Source organism: Oryx dammah, unplaced genomic scaffold (assembly GCF_014754425.2).
Source record: "Oryx dammah isolate SB20612 unplaced genomic scaffold, SCBI_Odam_1.1 HiC_scaffold_26, whole genome shotgun sequence".
NCBI classification, from domain to species: domain Eukaryota; kingdom Metazoa; phylum Chordata; class Mammalia; order Artiodactyla; family Bovidae; genus Oryx; species Oryx dammah.
Window position 1 is genome coordinate 39,403,927 of NW_024070210.1, and position 12,634 is coordinate 39,416,560.

The 12,634-nt window shown below is 36.7% G+C and overlaps 1 protein-coding gene across 1 annotated transcript in view; it reads right to left on the reverse strand.

Annotated features, from left to right (window-relative positions):
- LOC120853636 overlaps positions 1–12,634 on the reverse strand; it is a 123,162-nt gene that overhangs the window by 73,992 nt on the left and 36,536 nt on the right. The window contains 1 exon segment of the mRNA XM_040227599.1: positions 11,210–11,353. Coding sequence (XP_040083533.1) covers positions 11,210–11,353 — 144 coding nt within the window.

The window sequence follows — 12,634 nt, forward strand, 5'->3', positions numbered from 1 at the left end:
TGTGGCCCCATGGACTCTAGCCCGCCAGGCTCCTCTCTGCCCATGAGATTTTCCAGGTTAGAATACCAGAGTGGGTTACCATTTCCTCCTCCAGGGGATCTTCCCGACTCAGAGATGGAACTAGCATCTCTTGCATCTCCTGCGTTGGTAGACAGATTCTTTACCACTAGCTCCACCTGGGAAACCCCTGTTGGCCATATGGGCCTGTAAATATACTTTAGGCTTTGTGGGCCATATAATTTCTGTTGCAACTAGTCAAATCTGTCATTATATTGCTGAAGCATCTATAGATACTATGTAAGCAAATGAGTGTGGTATTATTCAAATAAAACTTTGTTTACTTAGATGGTGGGCCAGATTTAGCCACAGACTATAAGTGACCAACTCTTGCCCTAGTTTCAAATTTATTTTTTAGTGTGTGTGCATATGTGTACATGGTGTGGAGGAAGGAATTAGAAATGTAACATTTATCTCTTATCTCTTTAGCATTTATTAAGAACTATATGCTTTATATATTATTTAAATAGTTACACTTCTGTGAGTTGGTTATAGATACTAATTTTTAATGCTATTTTATAGATGAGGAAACTATGATATAAAAATACGACATGCAGTAAGTACAAAAGCGACTTGGATTTCAATTCCAGTCTGACTTTCAGTTTGGCAGAATGCTTGCTATCATCATCAGCACCAGCATCAGGGGCAGTAAAAGCAACAGGTAGCATTTCCACAGTACTTCTTAGTACACAAGGTGCATTCACATAGATTTCCTCATTTGATCTTCTTACACACACACATACACACAAACACACAAAAAGAGCCAAAACCTCTGTAACAGGTAGAACTAGTATTACTATTTCCAGTTCACAGAAGAAGAAAATGGGGTTCAGACAGCAAAGCCACAATTCTGACCCATATATTTTTTGTTCCTAATTCAAATGTTCTGTTTTTATAGATCACTTTGGAGGGTTTACCCATTTTAAGATTTCTGGAAATCAAATATTTCTCCTTTTTTCCTTGATACCTAATCTTTTAGCACAAACTTCAAAGTTATAAAATGTCCATTTCTCTGAAATGTACAAAATGGAACATAGAGTGAAAATGTGCATTTTATCTCCATCTCTATGAAATAGAATTCATGCTGAATCAATGGGAAAGCATCAAAGGTCAAAGAGATGGAAAAGACCTCAGCTTAGAATTAGTAACAATTTCAATGAGGTATTCTTCTTTGAAGCAGAAGGTAATGGGGCTACTAGGACATTCAAGTGACCCAGAGTTACAGTGGCTTTCATTCCTACAATAAATGAGACCAGAAACCATTGCATCCTGTAGAACTGCGATGGTAATCTGTGAGCCTCTTATTGACCATTTTAAAAGCCCCAGATATACAAGTTGATATATCTCTTGGTGAAATATGTTTAGAACATGATAGTGTTAAGGATCCAGTGTGGATAAATATTTGCTTTAGGTTAAGAACAATTTACAAATCTATAAATTGACTGATAGTTTATATATCTTTCTTCTGAAAACACTGATAGCTAATTTAAGAAAGAAACTAAATAGAATAAAATATAAATTTATGGTAAGATTATTTTAAAAAAGGCTCTTTGTGCTAATGATGCAAGTGAAAAAGGGAATATTTAAGGTTCCAAATCACCCCAGCATATTTTCCTGATAGGGTCAATTTTAGCTAATACTATCTTTAATGGCCCTCTCTCACTAGTCCTTGAAATGAGTATTCCCTTGCTGCCCATTAGCTATGCAGAGATCACCCATTGTCTAGATTTTTCTTCTTCTAATTGAATCTTACATTCTTACCCCCACCCACTCAAAGAGGTGTGCTAGTAAAATAGCAGTAGGGAAGTGAGACAGATCACTTCCAACTTCTGTCATCAAGTCTTCAGACATCAGAGGCCAAGAGATGATTATTTAATGAAAAGGAAGTTGACATTATTTTAGTATGTAGTATTTAGTATTTGAGTATGTAGCAGGAAATATATGAGAAGGTGTGAAATAATGAAAAATATATAATCTGGTCTCTGCCTCCTGTATCTGGCATGTTGCTCCTAAATCCTTTATGATGGCCTAAGACAAGTTTCATTGTTGCTGTTCAGTCACTAAATTGTGTCCAACTATTTGTGCCCTCATGGACTGCAGCACACCAGGTACCCCTGTCTTTTACTATCTCACAGAATTTGCTCAAATCCATGTCCACTGAATCAGTGATGCTATCTAATCATCTCATCCTCTGTTGCCCCTTTCTCCTTTCACCTTCAATCTTTCCCAGCATGAGGGTCTTTTCCAATGAGTCAGTTCTTCGCAGCAGGTGGCCAAAGTTTTAGAGCTTCAGTTTTAGCATCAGTCCTTCCAATGAACATTCAGGGTTGATTTCCTTTAGGATTCACTGGTTTGATCTCCTTGCAGTACAAATGACTCTCAAGAGTCTTCTCCAGCACCACAATTCAAAAGCATCAATTCTTCAATACTCAGTCTTCTTTATGGTACAACTCTCAGATCCATTCATGACTACTGGAAAAACCACAGCTAAGAGAAGTAGAAATATCTTTCTTTTTCTAATATTTTGTCTCTTTGACCTTGGTTTCTGAAGCTCCCAAATTCCTTGGAATTCATTGGACGACAATAGTGTCTTTACTTCTAATGAGACAACTCTTGGTGGGCCCATCAATAACTTCATGCTGGGGGCTAACCACTAGAGACCAGCCATGATTAGAAGCTGGAAACTCATGGCCTCGCTTTTTATGCTCTGGGAAGGGGAGAGGGACTGGAGACTGAGTTAATCATTGATCATGTCTATGTGATGAAGTGAAGTGAAGTGAAAGTCGCTCAGTCATGTCTGACTCTTTGAGATCCCGCAGACTATACAGTCCATGGAATTCTCTAGACAAGAATATTGGAGTGGGTAGCCTTTCCCTTCTCCAGGGGATCTTCCCAAACCAGGGACTGAACCCAGGTCTTCTGCATTGCAGGGGTATTCTTTACCAGCTGAGCCACAAAGGAAGTCTATGTGATGGAGCCTCCATAAAAAAACCCAAACTACAGAGCTGGGAGAGCTTCTGGGTTGATGAATACATCCAGGTGCTAGGAGGGTAGCACACTCCAACTATAGGGAGACAGATGCTAGTGTGCTCAGAACTCTCCTGTACCTTTCTCTATATCTCTCTTCATCTGGCTATTTATCTATATCACTAATTATATCTTTTATAATAAACCAGTTAACATAAGTAAGTTTCCCTTGAGTTCTGTGAGCCATTACAACAAATAATAAAACTCAAGGAAGGGATTATAGGAATCTTGGTGTATACAGCCTGACAGAAGTACAGTGACAACCTGAATTTATGATTGACATCTGAAGTGGGGGAAGTCTTGTGGGACAGAGCCCTTTACTTGTGAGATATGAAGCTATTGATATATCGAGGCAGATAGTGTCAGAACTGAATTGAATTATGGGACATCCACCTGGTGTTGAAGAACTGCTTGATGTGTGGAAACCCCACATATCTGATGTCAGTAGTGAAGTAGGTAGTAGTGTGAAAATAGAGGAGAAACACAGCATATTTTTACAACTTACAACTTATCCTGCAACAATTAATCAATTACAGAAAACTTAGCCAAAAGAGTAGCAGAAACCAAATTGCTCAAATCACTAAATTCAGCAAAATCCCTGGCAACCTACCACAATAACCAAAATCTCCTCAGCAGGGCTGAAGCCTAGGTGGTGTAATAGGTGTTTTCCATCATAATTTTCACGCTTCTCTGATAATTGTAACTGCTCTCCTGCTATGTTATACTTCCCATTCTCAGAAACTACTTAGAATTCTTGAGTGAAATCTTGTAGAAATTAAGCTGAGAGGACTCTGAGAAGAAATGATGAATGCTGAGTTATTCAGCCACTTGTGATTATTTTATTTAAAGCCAAATATTACTAAAATTTTGACAAGCTGTCATTGTACTATTATTAAACTTCTTGAAGAATTTCAAGATGGAGACAAGCATAACTTTAGAAATGTGAAAAGCAGAATGACAAAAATCAGTGGTTGATTTCTTAAGCTGATTTGGGCTCTGTGTGTGAAATCATGAATGCAGGAGGAACACAACAGACTATCTGGCAACCATGTAATGGATTTTGTCTCAGATACAATACAGACTTAAAATGGAATAGCTTGAAAAGAGTCCATCCCATCACAGAGGAGCTCCAAAACCAGGCTTCCTTATGATAATTTCTGTTCCATAGAACTTTGGTTTTCAACTTCTAGTGTACCTAAAAGTTACTTTGCTTCAAAAATACTATCCTGAGAGAAGGAAAACAGAAACAATTATCTATGGTAGGTTCCATGTTGCTAACGCTCAAGAACAGATATAACCAATGTATGTTGAGAAAAGTCAGAATTGTGCTTAAACACAGTTGGAGTACTGAGAATTGACTGAAAAAGAGCATGATGAACTTTCTGGGATAACAATAAAATTGTTCTACATCTTGTTCTGGGTGGTCACCATATATAATTTACTACATACAGTTATGTCTCCATAAAGTACTATTTAAAAAATAATCTACTGGCTATCTAGTTAGAAATGCAAATTATTAAAACTCAATATCAAGGATACTAATTCAGGAGATATAGGAGGATAAAGTCCTCAAATCCACAATTTGATCTTCAGTGGGGTAACTCTTAGATCATACTTTAAAATTTGCTGATAGATTGAACAATGCTTTACCTTTAAACAGAGCTACCTAAGGCCTTCCAGAGCATGTTGGAGATTTCTGCTCAGCTTTAGGAAGACTATCCTAGGTTCTCCCCATACCATGTCTGCATTAGTCAAGTGGACTATTCTCTTATACCTCTAGTCTCCTTAGGATAATTAAAATGGAATAATAATTTCTGTCTCCTATCTCATTGCTGTGTCTCCTGGTCTATAGGTTCTTACATGAGCTGCTCATGGAGTTGAATCCTAATTTTCATGTTTGACACTAGAGATTGCTGTATTTCCTGTTTGCAAGCTTCTATACAGTAACTGGCAGAGCTGTCATGGGTCATGGAAAAATGACAAAATTTTCTAACACTGATGAAAAAAATATATATATATATACATATAAGAAATTGTTATTACTTTTCTCAACAAGAATGTCTATTGTCTGGAAGCTAACAAACTGTAAAGTTAAGATTGAAAACATGAACTTTAAAATGAGCTATTTTCTATTTCTTCTAGTTTTATTTTTAAACTCTTATTTTATTGATTTGTTAAAAATAAAAATGATTGTTAAATATATTTAAATAGAATTAAATCAATCTAGCTTAATTGATTAAAAAATTTAGATAATTACCAAAATAATTATTACTATATATACACAAAAACAGTGAAGCTTTATATATAATTTAACACTAATGAATTAATGAATTAATACAGAAGCCATCAAATTTAACCAAACTATGAAAATACAGCTTTAAAAAAGCATTAAAAATTGGCAACTTTTTACACAAATTTCCAGTAGTATTTCACAACTGTGAGGTTTTGGAGGCAAGGAAGAAGTTTTAGCAGAACTGAACAGAGAAATAAACAGTTCTACAAGAGGAATTGGAGATTTCAATACTCCTATTGCAATAATAGATAAAATAAACAGACAAAAGATAATAGAGGACTTGAACAGCACAATAAACCAACCAGGTATAACAGGTATATGTAGAATTCTTTACCAAATAACAACCAAATATATATTCTTCTCAAGTGCACATGGGTCACTTTTCCATACAGGACAATGTTAGGACACAAATAAAGTCTCCAACACAATGATATGAAGTTAGAAACCAATAACAGAGAAAACTGCAGAATTCGCAAATCAGTAGAAATTTTTTAAAAAATCAATTAATCAAAGAATTCAAAGAGAAATTAGAAAATACTTATACACCAATGAAAACAAAAATACAATATATCATATTGATGGGACACAGTGAAAGGAGTGCTGCTGCTGCTAAGTCGCTTCAGGCGTGTCTGGCTCTGTGCAACCCCACAGAAGGCAGCCCACCAGGCTCCTCTGTCCATGGGATTCTCCAGGCAAGAATACTGGAGTGGGTTGCCATTTCCTTCTCCAGGGGATCTTCCCAACCCAGGGATCAAACCCCGGTCTCCTGCATCGCAGGCAGACGCTTTATCCTCTGAGCCACCAGGGAAGATCTCAAATCAGTAACTTAACCTTATAACTTAAAGAACTAGAAAAAGAATAACAAACTAAACCCAAAGCTACCAGAAGAAAAGATATAAGGAAGACTTAAGGTTAGTACAGAGATAAACAATATGGAGAACAGAAAAATCAACAAAACCAAAAGTTGGTTCTCAGAAAAGATTAACAAAATTAGCAAACCTTTAGTTAGATGAACTAAGAAAAGAGGAAAAAAGACTCAAAATATTAAAACCAGAAATGAAAGGGAGGACATTACTGTGGTATTGAGATCTATAAGAAATATATATTTGATCTTTGGCCCAGTTTCTGACACATAATTCCTAAAATCCTTCATATTTCTTGCAATAAATGTGTCTTTTGTTATGTTAATGAGGTTACTTTGGGAACAGGATTGGTTGGTTTTCAGTGGACCCAACTTCCCACTCCCAACTTTTAGTTAGTCCCATTACCAATTTCTAGGAAGAGAAGAGAAGAGGGACTGGAGATTAATCAATCACCAATGGCCAACAATGTAATCAATCCTGCCTATGTAATGAAGCCTCCATAAAAACCCAAAATAATGGGGATTGGAGAGATTCCAGGTTGGCAAACATTTGGCAATTTAGGGGACAGTGTTGCAGCTAGAGAGGGCATGAAAGTGCCACACACTACCCCCATACCTTGCACCATACATCTCCTCTATCTGGCTACTCCCAAGTTATATCCTTTTATAATAAACCAGTGATCTATTAAGTAAAACGGTTTTCTGAGTTCTGTGAGCTACCCTAGCAAACTGAGGGCTTCTCAGGTGGCTCAGTGGTAAAGAATCACCTGCCAGTGCACGAGAGGCAGGAGACACGGGTTTGATCCCTGGACGGGGAAGCTCCCCTGGAGGAAGGAATGGCAACCTGCTACCTGCTCCACTATTCCTGCCTAAAAAGCCCCATGTACAGAGGAGCCTGGTGGGACACAGTCCATGGTGTCACAAAAAGTGGGACACAACTGAGTAACTGAACACACACACATACACTAGCAAATTAGTCAAACCTACAGAAGAAGTCATGGGAACTTCTGAATTATACTCAGTCATTCAGAAGTACAGCCAACAACCTGGACTTGTCACTGGTATCTTAAGTTCAAGAAACCTGTTTTTGGAACCTCCAATCTATAGCAAATGGAGCAGAAACACCGGTGATAACCTGCTGATACCTGAGAATTTCTTGATGTTATGTGGGAAATCCCCACACGAATATTGGGATTGAATCCAGAAACCCAAAATAATTACTAACAATTCTATAGAAATAAAAATGACTATACAAAAGTATTAAGAGCAATTATACAAGTATAAGTTATATAATCTAGATGAAAATACTAGAAACACAAAACCTATCAAGACTAAACCAGAAAATCTGAGACTAACCAGATATAGAATATCTGAATACACCTATAATTAGAAAGGAGATATGTAGCAAACATTCAAAGAACTAAAATTCTTTCTCAAACTTATCCAAAAATTGAAGAGAAAACTTTCCAAGTAGTTCTGTGAGGCCAGCATTACCTTGATAGCAAAGTCAGACAAAGACACTGGGAAAAAAACTACAGATCAATATCCCTTAAGAATATTGTGAGGAAAAAACCTTCATAAAGTACTAGCAAATGGAATTTGATCACATATTAAAAGATTATACACTATGACCAAGTGTGATTTATTTCTGGAATGCAAAGATGGTTAACATATAAAAACCAGTTGATGAAACAGACCATATTAACAGAATAGAGGACTAAATCAACACAATCAACTAAATATATGTCAAAAATAAAAAAAAAATCATTTGACAAAACTCATTTTCACAAACACTCAAAAAATTAAGAATAGAGGGAAATTACCTCAACATAACAAAACCAATATATGAAAAACTCACAGAAAATACCATACTCATTGTAAAAAAAAACTGAAAGCTTTTCCTACAAAGTCATGAGCAGAGCAGTTAACCTGATTTTCCCACTTTTATTCAACATAGTACTGAGACACTTGGTCAGAACAATAAGGCGAGAAAAACAAATTAAAAGTGTCCAGATAGGAAGGAAGAAGTCCAATGATCCCTGTTAACAGATGATGTGATCTTATATATATATATATATATAAAACTTCAAATATTAAAAAGAAAGGTTAACAAAAAAACCCTGTTAGAACTAGTAAATTCAGCAAAGTAACTGGATAGAAAGTGAACACCCAAAATTCAGTTCCATTTTTATACAGTAATAATGAACACAACTAAAAAGAAATTAGGAAAATGATTCCATTCAATGGTATAAAAAAGATTAAAGTACTTAGGAATCAATTTAACCAAGGAATTGAAAAACATACAAAGAAAACTATTAAACAGGTGAAAGAAATTAAAGATATTCTTAAAAATAGAAATAAAGCTCATGTTAGTGGATTAAAAGACTTAATATTATTTAACATTCTTAAAATGATAATATTACCGGAAATGATTTACAGATGTAATACAAAACCTATCAAAGTCAGTGAGTTTTTTGCAGAAATGGAAAACCCATGCTAAAATTCATGTGAAATCTCAAGGGACACTGAATAGCTAAAAGAATCCTAAAACAGATCAAGAAAGCTAGAGGACTTACATTTCCTGATTTTAGAGCTAAGTGCAAAACAAAACTACAGTAATCAGGAGAGTATAGTACTGGTCAATATATTCAAATGATTTTCAATAAGGATGCTGAAACCATTAAGAAAAAAGACAGTTTTTCCAACAAATGGTTGCAGGAATACTGGATATTCACATGCAAAAAAAAGTTGCATTTTTACCTAAGACCATATACAAAAACTACTTCAAAACAGATCCATGATCCAAGCTTTACAATGTCAGATTAGCAACAGTTTCTTGGGTATGACACCAAGGCACAGATAACAAGAGGAAAAATAAACATATTCATGATGTTTTTTAAAAAATTGTATATCCAAAGACACTATCTACAGAGTACAAAGACAACCTATAGAATAGGAGAAAATATTTGCAAATCACATTTCTTATAAGGAGTTAATATTTTAAATATATAGATAACTCCTAACACTCAAAAACAAACACAAAACAACCCAATTCAAACATAGGGAAAGAACTTGAACAGTCATTTCTCCAAAGAAGATATACAAATTGCCAATAAACACATAAAAAATGTTCAACATCATCAACCATTAGGAATATGCAAAGCAAAACTATTCAATACAATGAAATACTATTGCACACCTAGTAGGATGGTTGCTATCAAAACAAAAACAGAAAATAATAAACATTGGTGAGGACGTGGAGAAACTATAAACACTTGCGCACTATTAATGAGAATGTAAAATGCTATAATCATTAAGGAAAATAGAATGATGCTTCCTCAAAAAAAATAAAAAAAAGTTATCATAAAAATAATCCAAACAATTTCACTTCTGGATGTATACTGAAAAGTATTTGAAGCAGAATCTCAAAGCGATATTTGTACATCCATGGTCGTAGCAACGTTGCTCACAATAGCTAAAAAGTGGAAGCAATTGAAGTCTCCATTGGTGGATGAACAGATAAGCAAATGCAGTAAAAGAAGGTAGGAAATGGAAAGAAATACTGCAATATGCTACAATATGAACAAACACTGAGGGCATATACTAAGGAAAATATGCCAGTTACAAAAAGACAAATACTATGTATTCCGTTTATATGAGGTCAAAATCATACAGATATAAAATGAAATAGTATTAATAGTTGCTCAGGAAAATGGGATGGGGAGTTATTGTTTAATGGCACAGTTTCAGTATTGTAAGAGAAAAAGTGGAAGAGTTCTGGAAAGGATAGTGATAAAGATTGCACAAAAATGTAAATTTTACCTAACTAATGCCACTGAATTCCACACTTAAAAAGATGCTTAAGATAAAATTGTACATGTATTTTACAACAATAAAAAAATTGTGGACTTCCCTCATGGTCCAATGGTTAAGAATCCACCTACCCATATGGGGACATGGGTTGTACCCCTGGTCTGGGAAGACCCCACATGCCTAAGGGCAGCTAAGCTCCTGCCCCACAACTACTGAAAGTCACACGCCTTATGTTCTGCAACAAGAGAAGAAGTGCTTCTCACTGCAAGGAGAAGCCCACTCACCCCTAGGAAGAGTAGCCCCCATTTGGCACAACTAGAGAAAGCCTGCACACAGCAATGAAGCCCCAGGATGGCCAAAAATGAATGAATGAATTTTAAAAACTGAATTAATGTACTATAAGACCACTAAGGGTTGTGCTCTCAAAATAAGTGGAATACAAAGGTATCTGGAAACTTCCAACTGGACTTGCAAATAAATTGATATGTAAATTACAGGTTATTTATTTAACATACCTTTCATTTTAAAGCACAGAGTACTATTTATCATATAACAAATTATGTAACAAAATCCTTGTATGTACTATTCATATTTAAGCCACACTTATAATTCACTGTATTTGTTTCAGATTATACTCTTCATTTATAGGAAAAAAATTGTACAGATACAGCTAAACCCACCCCAGATCTATTTCCCTTCGTCTCTTCTAAAAGGGAACTACTATCCTAAAGCCAGGAAATACGATTTTAATTCATGTTTATATAGTTCTATTAAATATGTAGGCTCCTTGAAATAATACATGTGGGGCGGCTATTTACATAAAGGGCATTTCTCTTTTTTAAAACCTTTTTTTCACTCTGTATCAGGTTTTTTAGTTTTACTTGCATAGATTTGGAAAAAAACAAAAAGCCAAGAAACCTCGTCTGAGTCTGGCTAGGTTACCGAGCCAACCTGAGCAGTCAGACAGCCTGAGGGGACAACTTGAGGAGAAGACATCTGAGAGCTCAGAACTCACGGATCCAGACTAGGAATTGTGGGAAGGCTCCAGAAGAAGTTGCCAGGGCAGATGCGCGCGGTGGAAAAGCTCATCTCCTCCCATTCCCCCTCCTGCATGCCCCACATACCTGACCCAGAGCTCAGAAGATAGGGAGTCGCACCTGCAGACACCGACCAAGGACCACAGGACTTCGGGTGCCAAGACCAAGCCGTCGTGGCGGCGGGATGCTCACACGGCAGGCCTTCACAGGGAAGCGGTCACAGCTGCGTCCAGAGAGCACAAGTGCCGGTTGCACCTGGTGACGCTATCAGCCAGGTGAGGAGCAACAGGAAGAGCGGAAGCGCAGGGGAGGCCTTGGGTGGGCGTGGTTTGTCCCTGAGCTCTGCCCAGAACACGGCCTCCAAGAGGTCCCACACCAAGACAGGCTCTGCAGACTAGCCTTACCCAGAGAAAAACCCAGTAGAGCTAGTTATATCACTTTGATTTCAGTGTAATATTTGGTTGATTAAATATATCTCGTGTTATTAAAAAGTCAAGTTGTTTGCAATTTTTCCTGTTAAAATGTTGCTGTATAAAGAAATCCTACTATATGTATACATATGCAAATTTTTTTCTAGGATAGAAAATAAGAGAAATTATTATATCATAGGGGTTTCCCCAGTGGCTTAGCAGTAAAGAATCTGCCTACAATGTAGGAGAAGAGGCAAGAGTCACAGGTTCCATCCCTGGGGATCTCTGGATTGGGGAAATTCCCTGGAGAAGGAAATGGCAGTCCACTTCAGTATTCCTGCCTGGAAAATTTCATGGACAGTGGATTCTGGCAGGCTACAGTCCATGGGGTCACAAAAGAGTCTGACAGGACTTAGTGACTAAACACATACAATATATCATAGAGCATGCTCATCTTAAACTTTAGGAGGTATTCTAAATTGCTCTTCAAAGAGAGATTACTTAAAATCATTCTTTGTTTGCAAAATTCTAATATATTAAGAAGGAAAGCAACAAATTTCTTTAGAAAGAGACTTGGAAAAATGACATGAGTCAGGCCAACTTAATTAGAAATACCTCACCACCATTTTCTTCTAAGATAACTCATATTCAAAAACTGGTTAAGATAAACATGCATTTCATTTAAAATGCCTTTTGGTACACTGCTAAGAAGCCTTTCTAATGACATGGAAGAGAGAATAAACTGAGAATTCCAACAATAAATTCAAGGTATGTCTTTACTAACGAAATGAAATAGATGCATGAGCAAAATATATACATAATTGCTCATTCTCAGACACTTCAGTAACATCTGATTCTTTGCAACCCTAGGGATGGTAACCCGCCAGGCTCCTCTGTCCATGCGTTTCTCCCAGCATGAATACTGGAGTGGCTTGCCATGCCTTCCTCCAGGGGATCTTCCCAACTTAGGGATCAAAACCACATCTCCTTCATTGCAGGCATTTCTTAAACCACAGAGCTTTACTAACCTACAGTTAGTGTGCTCACTCACTCACCAGGGAGCTCCACAGGTGCAGGTTGCACCTGGAGAAGCTATCATCCAAGGGAGGAGCAACATGGGAAGGGGAGGGGAGGG